At 43.2% G+C, this 26,086-nt stretch overlaps 1 protein-coding gene across 4 annotated transcripts in view; it reads right to left on the reverse strand.

Annotated features, from left to right (window-relative positions):
* Positions 1-2,415: 2,415 nt before the first annotated feature.
* EIF4B (eukaryotic translation initiation factor 4B) overlaps positions 2,416-26,086 on the reverse strand; it is a 34,831-nt gene continuing 11,160 nt past the window's right edge. Inside the window, exons 2-15 of one of the 4 annotated variants that reach the window (XM_055250505.2) lie at positions 25,644-25,781; positions 23,220-23,428; positions 22,185-22,301; positions 20,341-20,395; positions 19,576-19,710; positions 13,972-14,097; positions 13,705-13,878; positions 10,302-10,530; positions 9,625-9,722; positions 6,963-7,176; positions 6,171-6,226; positions 5,219-5,324; positions 4,856-4,928; positions 2,416-4,488 (exon numbers count right to left, since the gene is read on the reverse strand). In XM_055250505.2, the coding sequence (XP_055106480.1) occupies positions 4,408-4,488; positions 4,856-4,928; positions 5,219-5,324; positions 6,171-6,226; positions 6,963-7,176; positions 9,625-9,722; positions 10,302-10,530; positions 13,705-13,878; positions 13,972-14,097; positions 19,576-19,710; positions 20,341-20,395; positions 22,185-22,301; positions 23,220-23,428; positions 25,644-25,781 (1,811 nt within the window). In that variant the 3' untranslated portion in view covers positions 2,416-4,407. Of the gene's footprint in view, positions 4,489-4,855; positions 4,929-5,218; positions 5,325-6,170; positions 6,227-6,962; positions 7,177-9,609; positions 9,723-10,301; positions 10,531-13,704; positions 13,879-13,971; positions 14,098-19,575; positions 19,711-20,340; positions 20,396-22,184; positions 22,302-23,219; positions 23,429-25,643; positions 25,782-26,086 lie in introns of all 4 variants that reach the window. The other 3 variants (XM_055250504.2, XM_055250506.2, XM_063621468.1) reach the window with 3 other exon arrangements.

The raw sequence follows: 26,086 nt of genomic DNA on the forward strand, positions 1-26,086 counted from the left end.
TAGCTGTGAGCCACGGCACCTGGCCACACACATCTTTTTAAATTTAAATGAGGATGTGGCCATATTAGAGCCCAGGTTTTCTCTGACTTTAGAGTACCTTTTGGGACATAAGGCCTTCCTCTCTACCTTTCTGTACACAGCCATCATAAACCTCTTTCAACAAGCCTTACCTATTTTTATGTTCCTTCTTTCCATCATTTACCTAGACCTCATTATTGCACAGCTGAGAGTTGCTTGAAACAAAGGCTTGGAGAATGTGAGTGAAACTGATTCCTGTGGTGGAGAGGCAGTGAAAAAGCATTACCATGTAGGTTCCCAGGCAGCCTGGACAATAGTGTGTCCGGAATTGGTGGGTTCTTGGTCTCACTGACTTCAAGAATGAAGCCGCGGACCCTCGTGGTGAGTGTTACAGTTCTTAAAGGTGGCGTGTCTGGAGTTTGTTCCTTCTGATGTTGGGATGTGTTCGGAAGGTGGGTTCATGGTCTCGCTGGCTCAGGAGTGAAGCTGCAGACCTTCGAGGTGAGTGTTACAGCTCATAAAGGCAGTGTGGACCCAAAGAAAGAAAGAACAAAGCTTCCACAATGTGGAAGGGGACCCGAGCGGGTTGCCACTGCTGGCTCCAGTAGCCTGCTTTTATTCTCTTTTCTGGCCCCACCCATATCCTGCTGATTGGTAGAGCTGAGTGGTCTATTTTGACAGGCCGCTGATTGGTGCGTTTACAATCCCTGAGCTAGACACAAAGGTTCTCCATGTCCCCACTAGATTAGCTAGATACAGAGTGTAGACACAAAGGTTCTCCAAGGCCCCACCGGAGTAGCTAGATACAGAGTGTCGATTGGTGCATTCACAAACCCTGAGCTAGACACAGGGTGCTGATTGGTGTGTTTACAAACCTTGAGCTAGATACAGAGTGCCGATTGGTGTATTTACAATCCCCTAGCTAGACATAAAGGTTCTCCAAGTCCCCACCAGTCAGGAGCCCAGCTGGTGTCACCCAGTGGATCCCGCACTGGGGCTGCAGGTGGAGCTGCCTGCCAGTCCCGCGCCGTGCGCCTGCACTCCTTAGCCCTTGGGTGGTTGATGGGACTGGGGGCCGTGGAGCAGGGGGCGGCGCTCGTCTGGGAGGCCCGGGCCGCACAGGAGCCCACGGAGGGGCTGGGAGGCTCAGGCATGGCGGGCTGCACGTCCCGAGCCCTGCCCCGCGGGAAAGCAGCTAAGACCCTGCGAGAAATCGGGCTCAGCGCTGGTGGGCCGGCACTGCTGGGGGACCCAGTACACCCTCCTCAGCCGCTAGCCCGGGTGCTAAGCCCCTCATTGCCCGGGGCCGGCAGGGCCGGCCGGCTGCTCCGCGGGGCCTGCCGAGCTCACGCCCACCCAGAACTCGCGCTGGCCCGCAAGCGCCGCGCGCAGCCTCGGTTCCCGCCCGCGCCTCTCCCTCCACACATCCCCGCAAGCTGAAGGAGCCGGCTCCGGCCTTGGCCAGCCCAGTGGCGGGCTGAAGGGCTCCTCAAGTGCCGCCCAAGTGGGAGCACAGGCAGAGGAGGCGCCGAGAGCGAGCGAGGGCTGTGAGGACTGCCAGCACGCTGTCACCTCTCAATAGGGGCACCTAAACCCACATTGAAAAGCCTTCACATCATCACAGCTGAGTCTCACAGCCCTCAACTTTACCAGTTTTGGAGAACAGAGATAAATGCACTGGCCAGAAACTAGAAAAGCAGCTGCTCCAATTGGCTGGGAAATGTCATTTGTGTTAACTGGCTCCTCCTCTTGGCTCTTAAATCCCCAAAATTGTTGACTGAGGTTTCTCGGGCTCCTTTCTATGCTCCACCTCCTTGTGACCTTAGGGATTCTCTGCCACTGTCCTAACCCCTTTCCTGCCTTGCGACAACGACCAGTCTGTTCCTAGCTGTTTGGAAAATTCCCACTGAGTCTGTGAGCCTCTGTTCTGGTAACCTCGACCAGCCTGTCACCAGTATCTCTGGTCCACCAGTGCGGTATGACTCAATGGAGCAGCATCTCTCCAGATTGCTGAAGTGAGGTAGGGAGATTATGAGGGAACTGCCCCAAGGACACAAGGATTCATTCTTAGAGTTCCCACATCTTGACTAAAATAAACAGTACAGGAAATAGACTGCAGACACATCCAGGTAATTAAAAAATTTAACACCAGGCAAAAAAAAAAAAAAAAAAAAAAAAAAAAGCCAGAGGGGAGCTAGGATGCAAACTCTATTATTGGGCCTCAATAAACACTGAAATAGATTCCCTTGTAACCCCACCCTCTGATCTTGGACAATACGGTATCCAATGCTGAATGAGAACTTCAGAGATGATGGGGAAGGAGGAGCAGGTGGTCAATGACTCCAGTAAAAACCACTAGGAGTGCAGAGTATATGTCTAAGAATTTCAACATTACAATGAACTTTAAAAATCAGATTTATTTGGAGAAAACAAAAAACCCACAACCCAAACGATGGGATTTTACATCAAGACATCTCCCAGGTAATAAGTCTACAGATTACAAATCATTTTCATAGAAGATATTTTTGTACAAATTTTACATGTATTCAGGAGCGGGACATTAATCAATCCCTGTTTCTATTTTAATAGTGGGGACAAGGTAGGGGAAGAGGGAAAAACAGTTTTGGATATAACTATTTGGAAGGAGAGTAAACATGAAGAGGGCAAACCCTAGCTTTTCATTATCTACAATCGTTTTTTTTTCTTTAAAAAAAAAAAAAAAAAAACCTTTCAATCTTCAACACTCTTTAAAAGCCCACTTCTTAGCTACTGGCCAATCCACACCAATTATTTAAATTCACTTGGTACACACCTTTGTCCGCTGGGTAAATTATATTCATTATGCCCACTGCTGCAGCACGCATAAACCAACACCCCTGCATGGCTGAACAGGGCCTAATCTAGGACTGATGGGAGAAGGGCTTGCAAACCAAGATCAAGGTGTCGTTTCTCTGCTAATACTGTCTACCAAGCTGATCCCTACAAAAATGCATATAAAAGCAGGCAAGTTTAGCTACTGTGTTGCAAGAGAAACCAGGACCTTGTTAAATAGCTCTCTCCATTACCATTTATTCTCTCAAGGGAAGCTTGTAAAAAAACAACCCATTGGTCTGGCCACCTCATGAATCCAACAAGCATTGGTGTGGCATTTCAGTGGAGAAGGAAACTTGGGAAAAAAACCCATCAAGGTTGTAAGAAAGGCTCCCAATTTAACTGTCCCTGTCCCTATTTATCCACCATCCAAGACCATCCATTATTCTGGAGCACTCTGATCTATAAAAGGGGTCAAAGCATCAGGAGCAGGCAAGGAGTGAGAACCAAAAGACATCGAGAAACCGATTTGCTTGAGAAAAGCAGCGATTCTTCCTTTCACAGCTCTCCATGGCTGAGAGAGAAAATGCCCAAGACATCATGTATGTGACCTAGATAGTGCTTTTTGGGAGGTTAAGAGTAGCATGAAGAACTTGACATGACGTTAAGAGTCTAAATTTTTTAGTTTCAAGGTTTCAGTAGAATGTGGATATATTCAAACTTTCAAAAAGGACAGTGTTTAGAAAGGGTAAAACTAGGACACAGAAAACATTGGGAATTACCACGACCCCCAAGTGCTTCCGGCTCCAGGAAATAACCATTCATGTGTTTGCTGGAGGTCACACAATTTTCCCCTATTACCTGGTACAAAATGACTCATCACTTCCCAAAAGCTTCTTTTCAAACCACGATTTTCCCATTTATTTTGGTCCAATGCAGTCCCATTCTTTATGGCCTATAGTCTCACTCCCAACTACCCCCCTGGGGGGGGGGGGGGGTAAAAAAAAAAAAAAAAAAGGAATTCCCTCTAGGCTGGCCCCCAAAACTCAGAATTAAATAAGAGAAGGGGCTGGCAGCCTCCTGGAGACTAAAACAACTTGAGGCTAAATCTACCTTTCCAAGAGTGGAAAATTTATTCAGATGTTTGAGAATTCATATATGCCACAATAGGATAAAAACTAAAAGGTAGAAATCTCACACTTTTCCTTCTACCTCCCTCCCCTACTGCCCAACCAGGTTCCAGGCGTTATATCACTGTCATTACCATTTCTGCTAAATGGAGACCCCTAGGCACTAATCACACTGCCAACTGCATGGTGACATAATGCACCACAACTTTTCCTCTAAAAAGCTGTAGTCCCTCTCTCTCTGGCTATATTGGCGATTCTCCAGTTACTTCAATACTTTAAAGGCTGCAGCAGCATGCAAAATAATTTCATTTTTTGTTTTAAAAAAAAGGTAAGAAAGGTCTTCAGGAGATGGTGAGTTTTATTTTGTCTTGTCTGGATAGAGGTTTTGATTTGCTCTCGAATGTTCCAGGGTGGAGAGAAACTAGGAGAAAGCACAGGATGTAGAGGTCTATTCGGCATAATCTTCTCCCTCATTTTCATCTTCACCATCAACAGAGAGAGCAGCATACTTGCTTGCAGAACTGAACTTCTGTAACACAACGAGAGTGACAGGATAATGAAGGCCCTGAATTATCACATCAAAAACCAAGACACAGGATACTGATCCTTTGGCAATGGGGGATGACAGTCAGATGACACCCACTTGCTTGCTCATCAGCATTGTCCACTGGAGAGGAGCTAGGGAAGAGGGTCAGAGGCACATGTGATCTTACTGTAGTCTCATACCACCTCTACACCTTGCAGAAGGGATAAGAACAAAGGAAAAAGCTAAACTTCTTTCACTATTTCAGATAAAGACCAACGTCTTATTTCCAAACACTTTGTATTCCAAATGGAAAGAAGTCCAACGGCAAAAAGTATTCTAAGAAAAATTGGGAGCAGCCTTCAACACTTACAGAAGCTGGATTTTCCTCAGGTTTCTTTGGCTCAGGTGCAGATCTGTAGTCTTGATCCTTTTTGCCATCTTTCCTGCAGAGACGTAAGCATAAAACCATGTCTTTAGGAAAGGACTCGCCTAATACAAACATGTGCATGCACGCAGTTTCAAGGCACTGAACAGGCACCTCTAGTCAACATTCCTTGTTGTCTGGATGATATATTACTTCTAGATTTTCAGAATCTTAACTGTCTACGTTGGCTGACTTTAGTTTGCTCACAATGAGAGATCTGGCAGTGCTTTGAGAACCAAGAACTTAATTTCTTAATTACACGAACGTGGATCAGAGGAATGATGATAATGAGAAAGAGAACAAGCATACCTATCTGACTCCTTCCAGTGGTCTTTGTTCCCTCCGTCTCCTGGACCACGGCTAGAGTTCCCAGTTTGGCCTTTTGGGACATTCATCCCATCTACTTTATTTTCATCTGCTTGGGCAGTAATGTAAACAAATTAAAGGCAAGTAAAAGTTATCAATGTCCCTCTCCTAAGATTTCCCTTAAGCTGAAGAAAACTGTGCCCACATGTACTGAGGGAAACTAACCTCACCCCAACCCAGACTTCCTTCCTGAAGCCTTCCTTCCACATCCTCTATAGCACACAAAAATACAAAAAACAAACAAAATCCACTAAAAAGTTCCATGTAGGGATATGCCATCATGAAAAGCAAGCTGGAAATAAAGACTATGACGCTCTGTAGTGACCTTGGTTAATTTCCTTCCGATTTTTTTCTCCTCCTGTCAAAGAATGTTCTACCAGGAAAGGGCAGGGTTTCATACTTTCTCCAAAGAGAGCACTCCTCCCTCTACTGGCAAGAAAAGGTAGATAACCCAATAATTTTTTTTTTTTTTTTTTTTTGAGACAGAGTCCTGCTCTGTCGCCCAGGCTGGAGTGCAGTGGGGCCATCTTGGCTTACTGCAACCTCCGTCTCCCGGGTTCAAGCAATTCTCCTGCCTCAGTGTCTCCCGAGTAGCTGGGATTACAGGCATGTGCCACCACACCCGGCTAACTTTTTGGGTGTTTTTAATAGAGACGGGGTTTCGCCATGTTGGTCAGGCTGGTCTCAAACTCCTGCCCTGTGATCTGCCCGCCTTGGCCTCCCAAAGTGCTGGGATTACAGGTCACCGCGCCTGGCCAACCCAAGAACTCTTAACATGGTATCAGGTGCAAGACACACTGCTCTTCAAAATCTAATTTTGGAGGCCTTTTTATTTAGGCTTCTAGGTGAAAAAGGCTTCTAGGTGAAAAACCTATTTCCCATACTATGAGCTCACCTTTCCTTGCTGGTCCTTCCTCAGATGGTTGAGCTGGAGCTACTTTTCCCCCACCACTAGAAGGAAAATAGGTAATCACATTCATCAGTTGTTTCAGGGAGAAAACAGCCAAGAAACATTATCATCCTCCAAATGCAGTAGGTAAGCTTTATAGAACAAAATCATATTCAATGTTATGGAACATTAAAATATGGGAAAGATAACAATGAAAGCAGTAATTTGAACACTAAAGTGTCATATGCTTTCTAATCATCACATCATGCAGGATTAGTATTGCTATTTTCTTTTGGAATCTTAACTCTGTCGCCCAGGCTGGAGTGCAATGGCACATCTCGGCTCACTGCAACCTCCGCCTCCCAAGTTCAAGCAATTCTCCTGCCTCAGCCTCCCGAGTAGCTGGGATTACAGGTGCCTGCCACCACGCCAGGCTAATAGTATTGCTATTTTCCTTACAAATGAGAAGACTTAAGAGAAATGAAGTTACCCCCCACCATACTGCCAATATGTGGCAAAAGAGAAGCCTCTGACTTACAGTATTTGCAGATTTGTGCGGCATTAGTACTCCCATCATAGCTGATTTCAAGCTATCAAAGTGATGTCAACTGGCTATCAAAACTCCAGAAAATGGAACAACTAGGTCTTATGAGCCAGTTCCAGCACACTAAGAGACTAAAGCCAGCATAACTTATAAGGTGATACACAACACTGGCATCCCGTAGGAGATCTTCCGTCATTACATCACAGTATTTTAGAATCTGCAGTTAACCAACTACTGTTTCCAAGCTGACTCACCTTGTAGGGGATTGCTGCTCTGTGTCTGAGCTCTGAGATCGAGCAGGAGGGTTAGAACTTCGCTTCACCCAAGCATTCTCCTTTGGTGGAGGGGCTGGCATTACCTTTAGGGGCTGATCAGGTTTGGGAGGTTTAGAAGTTGGAGAGTGGCAATCTTCCTCCTTATTGAGTGTTTCATTTTCTAGAGACTTCTCACTCTCTCTCCTTCGTGCATCTGTGAAGCCAGAGTGAAAAGATCAAATTATCAGGCTGCAGATGCTCATGCATCTACCAAGATCTCAACAGTGTGGAAAATGGTCCACATCCAAGTTTTGGCTCTCAAAGATGGATTTATCCCTAAACCAGTTGTTTACAAGTATTTCCAGAACAATGTCTTACCGATGCACAGAGAAATAGGAAAAATAATGACCACATATACAACTTAAGGGACACCCAGCCATGTGACCTTTTTAGGAATGAGTATCCTTTACAGCCTTTCTGCATTCTCAATGTTAAAGTGTCTTGACCTGGCGAATATACATATGTGAAGAGGACCTATGATGAAACCGCAAACTCTAGTAACCACTGCTCAACTTCAACTTAAAACTCAACACACATGGACTATGATGCAATCATATTTATGAAAAACAACCTACTGGCTGGGTGCAGTGGCTCAAGCCTGTAATCTTAGGACATTGGGAGGCTGTGGGGGGCGGATCCTTTGAGCCTAAGAGTTTCAGACCAGCCTGGACAACATGGTGAAACCCCAGCTCTACAAAAATAGACAAATTAGCTGGATGCGGCATGTGCCTGCAGTCCCAGCTACTAGAAATGATGAGGTGAGCTGTGATCGTGTCGCTGCACTCCAGCCTGGCTGATAGAGTGAGACCCCATCTCAAAAAACAACAACCTACAAGTGAGATTTTTTAAAAATGCAGTAAGTGTCTTCTCAAAACAAGGAGCCTCCATTGGGAGGCTGAGGCAGGATTGCTTGAGGCCAGGAGTTTGAGACCAGCCTGGGGAGTGTAGTGAGACCCCATCTCTAAAAACACAAATTTTTTTAATTTAGCCAGGCATGGTTGCGTGCACCCGTCGTAACAACTATGTGGGATATTGGGGCAAGAGGATTGCTTGAGGCCAGGAGTTTGAGGCTGCAGTGAGCTACGATCGGACCACTGCACTCCAGCCTGGGTGAGAATGAGACCCTGTCTTAAAAATAAAAAACTAGGCTGGGCGCGGTGGCTCACGCCCGTAATCCCAACCCCAGCACTTTGGGAGGCCAGGGCGGGCAGATCACGAGGTCAAGAGATGGAGACAATCCTGGCCAACATGGTGAAACCCCATCTTTACTAAAAACACAAAAAATTAGCCAGGCCTGGTAGCAGGCTCCTGTAATCCCAGCTACTCGGGAGGCTGGGGCAGGAGAATCACTTGAACCTGGGAGGTGGAGGTTGCAGTGGGCCGAGATCACGCTATTGCACTCTAGCCTGGGCAAAAAGAGTGAAACTCCGTCTCAAAATAAATAAATAAAATAAAAAAATAGAAGGCCAGGCATGGTGGCTCACGTCTGTAATCCCATAAACAAATAAATAAATAAATAAAAGAAATGCAAGTACAAATCAATTTAGAGGTGAGAGGAAAGACCTTAAAAATATCACCGTGGCTGGCCCTTGGAATCCCAGCACTTTATGAGGCCAACACCAGCCTGGACAACATGGGGAAACCATCTCTACAAGATTTTAGCTGTGTAGGCTGGGCACGGTGGCTCACGCCTGTAATCCCAGTACTTTGGGAGGCCGAGGCGGGTGGATCATGAGGTCAGGAGATCGAGACCATCCTGGCTAACATGGTGAAAACCCGTCTCTACTAAAAATACAAAAAATTAGCCAGGCATGGTGGTGGGCACCTATAGTCCCAGCTACTCCGGAGGCTGAGGCAGGAGAATGGCATGAACCTGGGAGGCGGAGCTTGCAGTGAGCCGAGATCGCGCCACTGCACTCCAGCCTGGGCGACAGAGCAAGACTCCGTCTCAAAAAAAAAAAAAAAAAATGTAGCTGGGTGTAGTGGTGCATGCCTAACTAGTTCCAGCTACTCGGGAGGCTGAGGGAGGTGAGGCTGCAGTGAGCCATCATCATGCCACTGCACTCCAGCCTGTGTGACAGAGTAAGACCCTGTCTCAAAACAAAAAAACACACCATGGTAAGGGAAGGGAAGTATTACAATTGAACCATTAAGGTTTCCAAAACACTAAAAGTGCTTGATCAACCAGTAATAACACTGCTTGAGAACACTGCTCTGGTGATGATAACATCAAAAAAGGCTGGTCTTGGGACAGCTCACATGAAACTCCAAGCCTTTGACTGTTCTGAATAAACAAAATTCTAAGATGTCAAGACATAAAATGAAAATATACCAAAAAAAAAAAAAAAAAAAAAAAAAAAAAGAGACAAACCTAACAGTCAAGTATCCACCTCAGTGGCAGATTATTAAGCAGATCATCTAGGTCTACTCTGGTACCCATTCCTCAGATTCTTTGGAGCAGAAGATATGAAACTCCAATCGGCCCATGCAACCAAATAGAGTTCATGACTGAACTTAAATACTGCAAAGTCTCTGCATAATTTGGTTATGGACAGTTTATGGAAAACGGCAATAACACGTTACCCACCCTGGTCTGACTTACTTCTGCCAGATGTGGTGGAGGTCCCAGTCTGCGATGACTCACTTCCTGTCCTCGACCGTTCCCGTTCCTGAGTTTCTTCACTTCGCCAGCTTGGGTGTCTGTACGAGAGATTCACAAAATACACATTAAGCCTGTCTCAATGAAGGCCACCTTAGACCCATGCTGACCCCTCCAGAACCATCACTTACTTCATCTATAGGTGTATATGCATATAAATTTATCTTTCCCTCAAACTATTTGAAAGCTACAGACATTAAGACACACTATGGCCCTAAATACTTCAGCAAGAATCAACTAATACGGTTAAGAACAGTATCCTACATAATCTACAATACTGCCCTTCTTTACTATTAACACAGTTCTACAAGCCACTCATTACCAGGCCTAGTTTTTCAGGGCAATTACTTATTATAGGAGGTCTCTAGCCTTCTAGATACAATACCAGCTTTTAATAGTAAACATTTTTGTAATGGACAGGGAACAATTCTTCATTGTGTAAAACTGTCCCTAACACTCCATACTGCCGAACACCCCTGGCCACAGCCCACTAAATGCCCATCAGTGACAACCACTGATGTGATAACGACACAAATTTCCCAAATGCCCCTGGGGATGTAATGCCCCCATTACGAACCACCGGATTCCTAGATGGGATATCCATCAAGAAGACAACACACCTCTCCCGAGGCCGTCGTTCTAGTTTTGGCTCATCCAGCTGACGCTGCAACTTCTCTTGTTCCTTCTGTAGCCGTTCTTCTACTTCTCTTTCTCTAGCAGCTGTGTCAACGGGCTTTGCCCCTCCAAAGATAGAAGCAGCTCGAGTGGACTGGGAGGTACTAGCAGAGGAATCATCTTCCTTAGGAGTACTCCGAGGCTTTAGATTCAGTTTGGGTCTTTGGGGGGGACCTAAGTTAAATGAAACTTTAAGTAATAGTTTTCCAAATTACCAGAGGCTGATGGCTGAAAGCCAGATTTCTCAGATATAACTCCTATGAAATACTACATGAGATTCACGTTAGTGGCCTAACCAATCCACAGAAGGCAAATAGGAGACCATTAGAAAACAGGTAGCTTAGGCTGGGCGTGATGGCTCACGCCTGTAATCCCAGCACTTTGGGAGGCCGAGGCGGGCGGATCACAAGGCCAACAGATGGAGACTATCCTGACCAACATGGTGAAACCCCGTCTCTACTAAAAATACAAAAATTAGCTGGGCATGGTGGCGCACACCTGTAGTTCCAGCTACTCAGGAGGTTGAGGCAGGAGAATTGCTTGAACCTGGGAGGCAGAGGTTGCAGTGAGCCAAGATCAAGCCACTGCACTCCAGCCTGGTGACAGAGCAAGGCTCTGTCTCAAAAAAAAAAAAAAAGGAAAATAGGTAGCTCAGGCTGGGCGTGGTGGCTCATGCCTGTAATCCCGACACTTTGGGAGGCCGAGGTGGGTGGATCACCTGGGGTCGGGAGTTCCAGACCAACCCGACCAACGTGGAGAAACCCTGTCTCTACTAAAAATAAAACATTAGCCGGGCATGGTGGCGCATGCCTGTAATCCCAGCCACTCGGGAGGCTGAGGCAGAAGAATCGCTTGAACCTGGGAGGCGGAGACTGTGGTGAGCCAAGATCGCACCACTGCACTCCAGCCCTCCAGGCTGGAAAACAAAAGCAAAACTCCGCCTAAAATAAATAAATAAATAAATAAATAAAAAAAAATAAAAATAGGTGGCATAAATAACCAAGTTTTGGCCGGGCATGATGGCTCACGCCTGTAATCCCAGCACTTTGGGAGGCCGAGGCGGGCGGATCACGAGGTCAAGAGATCCAGACCATCCTGGCCAACGTGGTGAAACTCCGTCTCTACTAAAAATACAAAAATTAGCCAGGCGTGGTGGCAAGCCCAGCTACTCGGGAAGCTGAGACAGGAGAATCATTTGAACCCAGGGGGCAGAGGTTGCAGTGAGCTGAGATCACGCCACTGCACTCTAGCCTGGGCAACTAATAATAATTTTTTAAAACCTATTTCCTATTTTATTATTTTTTAGATGGGGTCTATGTTGCGCAAGCTGAAATGAGACCTTGGCTTACTGCAGCCTTGACCTCCCAGGCTCAAGCGACCCTCCCACCTCAGCCTCCTAAGACACTGGGACTACAGGCACATGCTACCATGCTCAGCTAACTTTTATATTTTTTGCAGAGATGGGGTCTCACTATGTTGACAGGGCTTATCTTGAACTCCTGGGCTCAAGTGATCCTCCTGCCTCGGCCTCTCAAAGTGCTGGAATCACAAATGTGAGCCACCATGGATGGCCTAAGATTTTTTTTTTTTTTTTTTAAATAAACTGAATTATTATTATTATTATTTTGAGGAAGGAGTAAAGACTTCACCATTTTCTGAGGGAGAAGGAAAGACTTCACTGCAATAGAATTGCCATATGGCTCTGATGAATTTTGTCATCTCGCTGTGTTTTATTAGTTGTCCAGATCGATTTTCCTTTCTTGGGGAATCACAGGAGATGATGGATATAAAGCTACTGGCACAAAGTTTAGGACTGATACAAAGATGTTAAAGATAGGAAAAATTCGGCCGGGCACGGTGGCTCATGCCTGTAATCCCAACACTTTGGGAGGCCAAGGCAGGCAGATCATGAGGTCAAGAGATCGAGACCATCCCGGCCAACATGGTGAAACCCTGTCTCTACTAAAAATACAAAAATTAGCTGGGCATGGTGGCGTGTGCCTGTAGTCTCAGCTACTTGGGAGGCTGAGGCAAGAGAATTGCTTGAACCTAGGAGGCAGAGGTTGCAGTGAGCTGAGATCATGCCACTGCATTCCAGCCTGGTAACAAACAGAGCAAGACTCTGTCTCAAAAAAAAAAATAAAAATAAAAAAATAAAAAAGGATAGAAAAAATTCTGGGCCAGATACCATAACCTTTTATATGACATCACTGAAGTTAGAACACAAATGGTGGCCATTTATTAGTATTTTCTAACAGGTTAGATTTGTAACACAGTTTACATTTTATAGTATCAGGGGCATAATTTTAGAATAGGTGCACCAAAATCTCATCTTTATAATTAATGAACATCAATTATTATGGTATAATGGTACTGAAAGCAATGCTTTTTGCTTTTTTTTTTTTTTTTTTTTTTTTTGAGACGTCTCACTGTCGCTCAGGCTGGAGTGCAGTGGTGCGATCTCAGCTCACTGCAACCTCTGCCTCTGGGCTCAAGCAATTCTCCTGCCTCAGCCTCCCAAGTAGCTGGGATGATAGGTATGTGCCACTATGGCCACCTAATTTTTGTATTTTTAGTACAGACGGGGTTTCACCATGTTGGCCAGGCTGGTCTCGAACTCTTGACCTCAAATGATCTGCCCACCTTGGCCTCCCAAAGTGCTGAGATTACAGGTGTGAGCCACTGCACCTGGCCTTAATGCTTAGTTTTTAACCCCGTAGTACCAATTATGGGCTACAGGACTATGTTAAATCTGAGTTTCATTTCCCTCACTTGAAAAATGGAGCTAAAACCATCTGTTTTAAGTGTAATTTACTGAGATCACAACATAACAGTATCTGGGAAATTTTTTTTTTCCATTTCTACTGTTTATTCAATAAATTTTAACTGAAAAATCTATCTGTGAAGGCATATGAAATGAAAACAATTCGACTGCTGTGTTTCCACATCCTTAGCCAATGCTTTTTTTTTTTTTTTTTTTTTGAGACTGGGAGTCTCACTCTGTCACCCAGGCTGGAGTGCAGTGGCGCGATCTCCACTCACTGCAAGCTTCGCCTCCCGGGTTCCCACCATTCTCCTGTCTCGGCCTCCCTAGTAGCTGGGACTACAGGCATCTGCCACTACGCCTGGTAGAGACGGGGTTTCACCATTAGCCAGACCAGTCTCGATCTCCTGACCTCGTGATCCGCCCACGCCTGGCCAGCCAATGCTTTCTACTATGCTTTGCTGCTTCCTGTACAATGTGCAAATTATATGTGTGCCCAACTCAGTAGTTTGTAACACAATCACAAATTTTCCGTAGTTTTCCCAGTTTCTGCTCCATGAAGTAAGTAAAAAGAAAACTATTACCTCTATCATCACGCCTATAATCATCCCGAGAGTAATCATCTCTGGAGCTCCACGACCGATCATCTCGTCTGTCATATCGGTCTTCATAGCGGTCCCCGCCTCCTCTGTAGTCATCGTCCCTGCGATACCCACTGCCAAATGCTCTTCTGCCACTGCCTATCCGAGAATCATAGCCTGTAAATATATCCCAAATTATAATCATCACAGCGGACGGGGAAAAAAAAGGCAAAGTTACTGAAAGAGCAATTCAACATGTTTTACAATTACCTCTATCATAGTCTCTGCTGCCTCGGTCATCATAGCGATCCCGGCCACCGTATCGATCCATATCCCGGCGTGGGCCATCCCGATACCCATCCCGATACCGGTCTGAATCATAACGATCTCGATACTCTAGGGGAAAGAGACAAGTAACACCATCCCCTTTTCTCTGACACCATTAATAGAAACACGGTAAGCTATCAGACCAATTTGGAAGAATCTGTTTATTTAAATTTTCTATCTGATTTCTTCAAAAAGTTTCCCTGGTGAAATAAATGTTGCTCAGCTAATAATTTGGGAAGGGTGGGTTGGAAATAAAAAAATGCCTAAATATTCCATAATGAATTTCCAGGAGAAAAGGTTTATATGCAAAAACAAAAAAACAAAACAAAGCACAAGACACTACAACAATACAGTTGGAATCTTCCACGTTTGATCCCAAAGACCACTTACTTTTTAATTAAAAAAATTTTTTTAGCCAGTCCCAGTGGCTCACGCCTGTAATCCCAGCAGCACTTTGGGGGCCTGAGGCAGGCAGATCACGAGGTCAAGAGATCGAGACCATCCTGGCCAATATGGTGAAACCATGTCTCTACTAAGAATACAAAAATTAGCTGGGCCTGGTGACGCACACCTGTAGTCCCAGCTACTTGGGAGGCTGAGACAAGGGAATGGTGTGAACCCGGGAGGCAGAGGTTGCGCTGAGATCATGCCACTGCACTCCAGCCTGGTGAGAGAGTGAGACTATGTCTCCGAAAAAAAATATATATATATATATATATTTTTTTTTTTTTTTTTCGAGAGACAGTCTCTCTATGCTGCCCAGGCTGGTCTTGGACTCCTGGGCTTAAGCAATCCTCCAGCCTTGGTCTCCCAAAGTGCTGGGATTATAGGCCTGAGCCATAACACCCAGCCTCAAAGATCACTTTAAGAGGCAAACAAAATGAGAAACAATATATGCAACATAGGACTAACAGGACATAATTTTCTATGGAATTTTAGGAGCTTAAATCAATTTCTGCACTGCTGATCATAATTTTAAACGGTACAAATACACTTTGGGAGGCTGAGATTGGTGGACTGCCTGAGCTCAGGGGTTTGAGACCAGCCTGGGCAACATGGTGAAACCACAACTCTATCAAAAATACCAAAGATTAGCCAGGCATGGTGGTGCAGGCCTGTGGTCCCAGCTACTTGGGAGGATGAGGTGGAAGGATCACTTGAGCCAGGGAGGCAGAGGTTGCACTGATCCAAGATTGTGCCAAGGTACTCCAGCCTGGGCGACAGAGTGAGACTTCCTCTCAAAATCAATCAATCAATCAATAAATTGGTATAAATACTGAAAGTTGTATTAGAACTATGCATGAAAAGATTTGAAGTCATGTATACCCTTCTTGACCAACACTGTAATTTCTTGAAATTCACCCTGAGGAAATAACTGGATGTGTGATAAAGATACACATACAAAGACATTCATCGCAATGTTGTTTATGTTATAAACTGTTATTTTACACACACACGTGCATTTCAGTATCAGAGGACCCTAAATACTAGAAATCTGTATAAAGAAATGTAGTAGCTCAGATAGCAAACTGTGGGTAGCGTTATGTTGTTTGTAAAAGGGACAGCTGCTATTTAGCTCCAGCTGACTGTTGCCAGGATCTTCCAACCTTCTGAGAGAAGCTGGCAACCCAGATTTTAATGTTAAAAAAAAAAATCTGAATTTCTAAATATAAATTAACTAAATAAAACAACCTACACGTTTTAAGGGCTGATAATTTATGTATGGGGGACAAACAGGGATCTTTTTCTTTTTCTTTTTTTTTTGAGATGGAGTCTCACTCTGTCGCCCAAGCTGGAGTGCAGTGGCACAATCGCAGGCTCACTGCAACCTCCGCCTCCTGGGGTCCAAGCGATTCTCCTGCCTCAGCCTCCCCAGTAGCTGAGGTTACAGGCGCCAGGCTAATTTTTTTTTTTTTTGTATTTTTAGTAGGGACAGGGTTTCACCGTGTTAGCCAGGATGGTCTCAATCTCCTGACCTCATGATCTGCCTGCCTCCGCCTCCCAAAGTGCTGGGATTACAGGCATGAGCCACCATGCCTGGCCAGGGATCTTTTCCTTGTGGCTGCTGTCTTTTAAATAATGATTTCATTTTGGAAACCACGTAATTTTTACTGACCAGACATAACATTTCCTGGTATTACAAACTTTATATATTAAAGAACATGCTATGTTAGTAAAATGATTATAGAAACGATCTAAAACAGGACACATTATAAGAAAATCAGCCCTGTGTTTATTTTGAAATGTGGTTTTAATTTCTGGAGATGCGATTTACACTTAATTTTATTTTGATAATACTGAAATTATGATAAGCTTGTATTTCCTGAGAAAGCACAGATCCATACTGGAGAAAAGCAGCACATGCTGTTACTGACATTTCATAGGAATATTGAGTGTAATACCCCCCAACACCCCTCGGGATTCTCTTTTTGGCTTAATGCTTGGGACGGGAGTCTCTGGATCTTTAATTCAGGTTAACTAAGTTGACTTTGGGGCAGCTTTGGATAACAACAGCACACTCACTCGTTATCCATCCTGCTTGCTCTAAATTCAAGGTTTCAGGTGAGAAAAGTCATGCCCCTGGACTCAAAACAGGACCCTTGGTCTGATTGTCTGCTTTTTCTTTCAAGAGCCATTTCTTCCTGTTAACAATAGAATCTCTTGCATAAATGCTGAAGTTAATCACCTCACGTAGTTCTCCCCAAAGCTTTGTTGTGTCACAAAGCCATGTAAAAAGTCAGATATAAACTTGCTGATTTATCCTTCTTTCAGACCTATGACCCATTCTTCTTCTTTCTACATCTTAAAAGGTTAAGGACCCTCCTCTAAAAGGAATTATATCCCTTACTGCTTCCCCAATTATATTTAGTACAAAGCTCAAAAGGTACCTCACAAAATTAAAATGCTTGTGCTGGGAGCGCTGGCTCACACCTGTAATCCCAGCATTTTGGGAGGTCAAGGTGGGCGAATCATCTGAGGTAAGGAGTTAGAGACCAGCTGGCCAACATGGTGAAACCCCATCTCTACTAAAAAACACAAAAATTAGCCAGGTGTGGTGGCGCGCATCTGTAATCTCAGCTACTCAGGAGGCTGAGTCATGAGGAACACCCTGAACCTGGCAGGCAGAGGTTGCAGTGAGCCAAGCAAGATTGCCACTGCACTCCAGTCTGGGCAACACAGCGAGACTATCTCAAAAAAACAAAACAAAACAAAGAGCTTGTAAATTTAAGTTGGTCTGTTTTTACTTAAAATATTTCGAACATACAGAAAAGCAAAGACGCCATTATAACAAACTTATGAACCTATTACTTAGGTTTAGTGAATGTCATATTTTGCCATGTTTATTTCAGTTTTTTGTTTAAAAGAAATATGTTACAAATGTAACAACAGAATTTTCCCTACCCCCACCAACAATCACAAGGGTGGTTAAATTACCATGCACAGCTTTATATTTTTACAACTTATGCATTAATACTACATGGTATTGTTTTCAAATTTATATACAATTTTTTCCCCCTTAATGTAACAGGTTTTGAATTTTATCCCTGTTGTTATGCTATTAAGTATTTGATTACAGACAAACCACTACTTATTTATTTTTACTAGGTAGTAGCTTCTTTCCATTTTAAAAATAATTAGTGTTGTCTATTTTTGTGTATTTTAATAAAGTTGCATAATTTTCCCCATAAAGGTCTTTGTTAAAGTGATGTATGTAATTAATCTCTACTCCTACCCCATATTTCCTACTCCCCTATCTTTCCGCACCCCAAGTGTTTAATTATTCACACACTGTCTCTTCCCTCCACTATAATAATGTATGCCCAATAAAGACAGGATTTTCTTGTTTTCGTTCACTGCTCTATCTTGAGCATTTAAGTGAATCAATTTTTATTAGAAAAAAATTACACTGCTATATCTTTGTTCACTGCTATATCTTGAGTATTTTTAAAGTGAATCAATATTTTTATTTTAAAAAGTTACATTTTAGACCAGGTGCGGTGGCTCATGCCTGTAATCCCAGCACTTTGGGAGGCTGAAGCAGGAGGATCATCTGAGGTCAGGAGTTTGAGACCAGCCTGACCAACATGGAGAAACCCCATCTCTACTAAAAATACAAAATTAGCCGGGCGTGGTGGCACATGCCTGTAATCCCAGCTACTCGGGAGGCTGAGGCAGGAGAATCGCTTGAACCTAGGAGGCAGAGGTTGGGGTGACCTGAGATCATGCCATTGGACTCCAGCCTGGGCAACAAGAGCGAAACTCCAACTCAAAAAAAAAAAAAAAAAAAAAAAAATTACATTTTAATTGTTTGCTACAAGCATATAATAATGCAACTGATCAGCCGGGCGCAGTGGCTCACGCCTGTAATCCCAGCACTTTGGGAGGCCAAGGCGGGCGGATCATCAGGTCAAGAGATCGAGACCATCCTGGCCAACATGGTGAAACCCCGTCTCTACTAAAAATACAAAAATTAGCTGGGTGTGGTGGCACGCGCCTGTAGTCCCAGCTACTTGGGAGGCTGAGGCGGGAGAATCACTTGAACCCAGGAGATGGAGGTTGCAGTGAGCCGAGATCCTGCCATTGCACCCCAGCCTGGGCGACAGAGCGAGACTCCGTCTCAAAAAATCTATATATAAGGCCGGGCACGGTGGCTCACGCCTGTAATCCCAGCACTTTGGGAGGCCGAGGCGGGTGGATCACAAGGTCAGGAGTTCAAGACCAGCCTGGCCGAGATGGTGAAACCCTGTCTCTACTAAAAATACAAAAAAAAAATTAGCTGGGCGTGGTGGCGGACGCCTGTAATCCCAGCTACTCGAAGGCTGAGGCAGAAAATTGCTTGAACCCAGGAGGCGGATGTTGCAGTGAGCTGAGATCATGCCACTGCACTCCAGCTGGGACACAGAGCAAGACTCTGTCTCCAAAAAAAAAAAAAAAAAAAAAAATCTATATATATAAAAGTAATGTAACTGATCTTTGTATGCTGCTCTTCACCCAGCAATCATGCTGAACTCTTATTTCAAACAGCTCACTTTGTGGAATCTGTTGGGTTTTTTTTTTTTTTTTGAGACAGGGTCTCGCTCTGTCACCCAGTCTAGACCTCCTGGGCTCAAGGAGTCCTCTTGCCTCAGCTTGCTGAATAGCTAGGACTGCAGGTGCAGACCACCACATCAGCTTTTTTTTTTTTTTTTTGGTAGATAGGGTCTTGTTTTGTTGCCCAGGCTGCTCTCAAACTCCTGGCCTCAAGCAATCCACCTGCCTTGACCTCCCAAAGTGTTGGGATTATAGCCACCATGCCCAGCTTGGGTTTCTTTATAAACAATTGTCTCCAAAAAAAGAGAAATGTCTGTCCCTTTAAGTTTCCAAAAAAAATTATTAATTTACCAAATTCGTTTTCTGCATCTATCAATTCTTTCAGATATTATCCAAAATTTTTCTTAATCTGCTTTCCCCCTTCTGTTAATATGTGATCATCTGTAACACATTTGTCCTATTACTAAATAGCCTCCCAAAGCACAGAAGAAGCTAACTTCATAAAAACAAACTTACTGTCTCCAAAGCTATCATCACCTCTTCTAGGTGGGTAGTCATCAAAGCTGTCTGTAGCAGGACGAGCCCTCCAGTCTGTATCTGTTTTGTCAGAATCCCGATTTCTATCACGGCCAAAAGAACGATCATCCCTGTCTACAGATACATTAAAACAAAAACCATAAGTTAGCTCATAAAAACTTTGCCCAATATTTCTCACACATAGAAACCCATTTTACCCTATTTTTCACTTTCATGTCACACTGTCATCCCAGTTACCTCAGGCCCCATAAGTACATGCTCCAATTCAACCCCAGGTGGCTCTTTTCCTCCCATTTTTTCCTATTGGTTTAATGCTTAGCTATCTCAAATTCTGTATGGGCCAGGAGTCCCTGAAACATATACAAATTAGGTCCCCTTTGTGACCAATGTGCTGTTAGGCAGCTAATCTATTTATCATCTATTTAATGTTCATCTAGATCAATCAGTCTTCTCAATCTTGACATGCATTTTGGGCTGCATAATTCTTTGTTGATGGGGACTGTCCTATCCCCTATAGAATTAACCCCTAGATTCTACTTATGTCAGCAGCACTCCCTCCAATTGTGACAACCTACAATGTCTTCAAACATTGCCAGAAGTCCCCTGTGGGGCAAAACTGATTGAAAACTGTTACTGTAGATTCAGGCAGGTCCACCACTACCCCTATTCAAATTTTCTGGGAAAGGATGGCTTGGTGTCATCCTAGCACCATCACCAAACAGAAATCTCTACCAGTTTCCTTACCTTTATCCTGTGCTTGATCAGCAACGTCCACTCGAATTCTCCTGTTACCTAGAGACTGAGAGCATAGGACCATATTAACCAACCTTTTGCCCCATTATGCACAAATCCCTTGAGTGACCTTGAACGTCTGGGCATAGCAGAAGCACTAGGGGAAGGAAGATAAAGGAAAACACTGTAATCTAGCTAACACTCCAATTTGTGGGCTAAAGAGTCCTTTACAAAGACTTAAAAATTCAACAAATTTAAGCTGGCCTTGAATATTAGGTCAATTATCATACTATTTTTACAAAGCTTAATTTCACAGACTAGAATTAACTTTTTAACTATCCAAGGTAATTTGTCAAGTGTAGTAAATTAAAAATAATTCTCACATAACTAGTTGAATAAAAGGCATATTTGGTGGCACAACAATTATTTATCAAAATTTATAGAAGCCAGGTGCAGTGGCATGTACCTACGGTCTCAGCTATTTGGGAGGCTGAGGCAGGAGGATCACTTAAGCCCAGGAGTTCAAGTCCAGCCTGGGCAACATAGCGAGACCCTGTCTCTTAAAAACAAAAACACCCAACACATTTATATAGCCCCTACTACTACTATGTACCAGCAAAATTGCATAAAGCATGCTTTGTCTACACTCTTAGGTTCTTTCACTCAGTATTACCTTTGGATAAATCAGTTCTTCCAGAGATACCCTCTGACTTCCCTTTCCCACATCATTATTTATATACTTTGAACCCAATTAATTCTATTGCTGATTTTTCCTCATTTCATAGTAGAATCTACAGTTGAAGAAGGATAACAATGATTTTTAGTTAAAAATACCCAAAACTATATTAAACACCACTATAATGAAATCTCTAGTAACAAAATAACTCTTAAATATGGACCACAACAATGTATTAAGTAACAGTTAATCTAGTAAACATCAAATAGTTAACAATTGCATGGTATTTTTTCTTATCCAGACTGAGTAAAGTTAGAGACCAGTAATGTTAATAAAAATCTAAAAATAATCCAATAAGAGTAATTCTGCAACAAGGTTAGACCTTCATATGCATTTAACTAAGTACATTAATTTTTATCTCTATTTCACACTGACTACAGATTATCATGATGGTAATCAATTATGAGGCAGCAAAACTATTTCTAAGAGGTATTGATTTCAATCATGTCATATGGCAAATCAGGACTACAGAAATATGGCACAAATGGCACTAGAAATTGCCTTATCAATAAACAATAAGGTGTTTTTGGAGTTAAAGGAGGAAAAAAGTCTTTTTTTCTTCTGAGATATAAGCCTCTCAAGTCCTGGGACAGGAAAACCTTTGCGGGCAGTGTTGACAAGCAGAAGGACTGATATTTATTGTCACTCTCCTATAAAATATTCCTTTGTAGGAAATGTTTCCAAATCCTCTTAAATGAACAAAAATACCATGACAGCACTTCCCTGAAAATGAGATATGCCTTTCAATACTAAACAAACTTGATTTTTCTATTTGCCTTTATCAGGTCAGATTACTTTGAAAAAGCAACGCCATAAGAGTTGAGGCAACACTGTGGGTAAACCAGTGTGAGACTTAGAGACCTGGTGCGTGGTGGGTTTCTTCCACAACTTTCTACCTAAGTACCTCTCTAAATTATTGGGGCCTACTGAATTTGCTGAAGTGTGACTTGCTAGATGTTGAATGTTAAGTGATATACTGTTAAATAATACAGGCCTTTATTTGTAGATATGGGAATCTTTGAAGTGAGCCACTCACTCAACCTAAAAAATACCAGTTTGATCAATAAATATGAGATTTGTGAACTTACACCCCTCATATCCCCACTCTTATTTTCTTTACCTCTTCATTGAGACTCAGGGCACTGAGCAGGGAATCCAGGTCCTCAAATTCAGCATAACCAAAACCTTTCAACCTCTCTGGATTGCTGGGTTCACGTGGTAAACGCACTGCACTGATCTGAAGGAATAAGAAACAACAACAAAGTTTCCTAACGTTCTTCATTTGTCATTTTTTGAGAGGACTACAAAAGCATTACTGTATGTGCATGAATTTTTCTGAATACACAAGAACATGGTTGTCTCAGGAGGAAAACTGATGCAGAGAGATAGTAGAAACTTTACTAAATGCCCTATTATACCTTCTGAATTTTGAACTATATGAATTTAACTCTTAAAAAAATAAAGATGAATTCAGGCCAGGCACAGTGGCTCATGCCTGTAGTCCCAGCACTTTGGGAGGCCAAAGCAGGTGGATCATCTGAGGTCGGGAGTTCGAGACCAGCCTGACCAACATAGTGAAACCCTCTCTCTACTAAATACAAAAAATTAGCTGGGCATGTAATCCACTGTACTCCAGCCTGGATGACAGAATGAGACTCTGTCTCAAAAAAAGAAAAAAATTAAAAAAATATATATATTTTATATATATATATAGACACACTCACACACACATATATATATAAAATTTTGATTTTTTTTCTTTGAGATGGTGTTTCACTCTTGTTGCCCAGGCTGGAGTGCAACAGCGCAATCTCGGCTCACCATAACCTCCGTCTCCCAGGTTCAAGCAATTCTCCTACCTCAGCCTCCCAAGTAGCTGGAATTACAGACGTGTGCCACCATGCCCAGCTAATTTTTGTATTCTTAGTAGAGACAGGGTCTCACCACGTTAGCCAGGCTGGACTCGAACTCCTGACCTCAAATGATCCACCCGCCTCGGACTCCCAGAGTGCCGGGACTACAGGCGTGAGCCACCATTCCTGGCCTTAAAGTATATTTCTAGTTGTTTTTTTAACAGCAACTGCCCATTCCACAATTAGTCTTTTTTAGACATTATCCTCAATATCTAGTTAATTATTACAACTTTTACACTTACATTTAATCCTCGAAAGAATTCCTTAATTGACTCTTCTGTAACATCATAGGGTAGGTTTCCTAGAAAAGCAGTGTAGGGTGGCGATTTGGGAAGACGGCTCCGGTCGATATTGGGTTCCCGAGCAGCCCGTGGAGCAGTGGGAAGGATGGAACGGTCAATTGGAGGCGCCCTATACACATCGTCATCGTTACTGTGCCAAGTTGTTGAAACTAGGATAGAGGAATGAATGTAAGAAATTAGAAGAAACTTCTCTCACTACTGTCATAGAACAAGAGGACCCATGTTAACTGCCAAATATTAAACACGCTATACAAGAAAAACAGACAAAAAAGTGGGGGTTCAGTAATAAGGGCACTTTACGAAGAGAAGCTTCTGAGATTATGACACCTTAATCCTTATGTAGCAAAGAAATATTATTCCATAAATACAACTCTTTATGGAATATTACTGTGTGCCAGCTACTTTATATTCATTATATCCCATCTTATCTTTTTAACAGTCCTGTGAGGTTGTCCCCCATTCTACAGAAAAGCAAACTCAGATTTCAGACAGTAATTTGCCCAAGGTCACAGACGGTAAAGCTAGGATTCAAACCTGGGTCCCTCTTACTCCAGGTATATTTAACCACTACTGCAACTCTCGTATTCCTAGTGGTGAGGTTGAAGTTGAGTATTTTTCTGCATGTTCTATCTTCCCTTAAAAACAACAGGCCCGGCTCGGTGGCTCACGCCTATAATCCCAACACTTCGGGAGGCCAATGTGGGTGGATCACCTGAGGTCAGGAGTTTGAGACCAGCCTGACCATTATGGTGAAACCCTGTCTCTACTAAAAATACAAAAATTAGCAAGGCGTGGTGGCGCGTGCCAGTAATCCCAGCTACTTGGGAGGCTGAGATAGGAGAATCGCTTGAACAAGGAGGTGGAGGTTGCAGTAGGCCAAGAGATTGCGCCACTGCACTACAACCTGGGCGACAGAGTGAGACTCCGTCTGAAAACAAACAAACAAAAAATACAACAACAACAACAAAAATCTTTTCCTACAGCACTGTCCATGAATTTGTACTTCAGATACCAACACTTATGGGAAGTACGACCTATATAAAATTTCCTGTTTTGGCCGGGTGCGGTGTCTCATGCCTGTAATCCCGGCACTCTGGGAGGCTGAGGCAGGTGGATCATGAGGTCAGGAGTTCAAGACCAGCCTGGCCAAAATGGTAAAACCCTGACTCTACTAAAAATACAAAAATTAGCTGGGTGCGGTGGCAGGCACCTGTAATCCCAACTACTCAGGCGGTTGAGGCAGGAGAATCGCTTGAACCCAGGGAGCAGAGGTTGCAGTGAGCAGAGAGCGTGCCACCTACACTCCAGCCTGGGCAATAGAGTGAGACTCTGTCTCAAAAAAAATTTCCTGTTTTTAGGAATTATGAAAACAGGTCACAAGAAAAAATATTCTTTCAGCATGCAATAAAAGATTTTTAGGAAAAAAACAATGGTAATGAGATTTATGTCATACCTGGTAATTATAAAACATAGCTCCTTATTATTCCTGGACACTCCCTGAAGGCACAGAACTTGTCCAAATGACACCAAATGACTCTTCGTTATTTTCCCACCATAATTACTGTTCTTACTCCTTTTCCTCAGACCATTTTCATATACCCAAGGACACTCTGATTTTATACTGATAACTCCTAGAACTAATTATTCCTTGGCTCTGAGTAAACATAACTTACAGATAACACTGAAACATCACTTTTTTTTTTTTTTTTAACTTTTTTGAGATGGAGTCTCGCTCTGTCACCCACGCTGGAGTGCAGTGGCATGATCTCAGCTCACTGCACCCTCTGCCTCCCAGATTCAAGCAATTCTCCTGCCCCAGGCTCCCGAGTAGCTGAAGTTACAGGCACACGCCACCACGCCCAGCTAATTTTTGTATTTTTAGTAGAGACAGGTTTTCATCATGTTGGCCAGGCTGGTCTTGAACTTCTGATCTCACGTGATCTGCCCACCTTGGCCTCCTAAAGTGCTGGGATTACAGGTGTAAGCCATCGCAAGCAGCCTGAAATATCACTTTATGAAGACCCCATATAATTTTAGATCTAAAAGGAATTTTTAGATGATCTAGTTCTTACTTTCAAAATGAAGAAAATGAGGCCCAAAAGAATAGTAACTTAAGAAGTCTGTTAATGCAAGAACAAGAACTAGCAAAGCTCTCTTAAATGACCACTTCAGTCTTCACTGCAAAGTCTGATAGCCCAAACCTCAGATTAAACCTAGATTCTATAAAATATGTAAGATTTCAGGTGCTAAAAAATGAGTAAGTTCTTTTCAGATTACAGATTACAAACGATGTGAATTATTATGTAATAGGTTTTGTCTAGAAAATCATAAACATTCCAAACATGATGACAAAAGTAAAATTACCATCTCCTTCCAGGTCATCCGTTTCATCAGCCCAGCTGACTGGTTTGGAAACATAGGTGCTTCCTCCACCAGTACCCCCATCCTCAGCCAGGAAGTCTGTTAGGGAGATAGTCTTCCCCTTCTTATTCTTCTTTTTTGCTGTTTTAAAAGGCAAGAGAAAGATTATTCACCAATACTCAGGTATTTACAGAGTTGTACAATGCAATATTGTAAAACATTATTTAGAAAGAAATAACATGGACACTCCTCAAATGGTTAAATTATGGCATTTCCATGAAGGGGTACTATGCAGACATAAATAAGAAATTTAAAAGTTGCAGAATACCTATTACGTGTAAACACATATTTACGTATGGAAAAGGGTCTGAGTATTTGAGATACCCCCTGGAGAGTATGTTTGGGGTGTGGGGGCAACCTTTTATTTTCTACTATATTCACTTATC

The sequence above is a fragment of the Symphalangus syndactylus genome, chromosome 17, assembly GCF_028878055.3.
Source record: "Symphalangus syndactylus isolate Jambi chromosome 17, NHGRI_mSymSyn1-v2.1_pri, whole genome shotgun sequence".
Classification (NCBI taxonomy): domain Eukaryota; kingdom Metazoa; phylum Chordata; class Mammalia; order Primates; family Hylobatidae; genus Symphalangus; species Symphalangus syndactylus.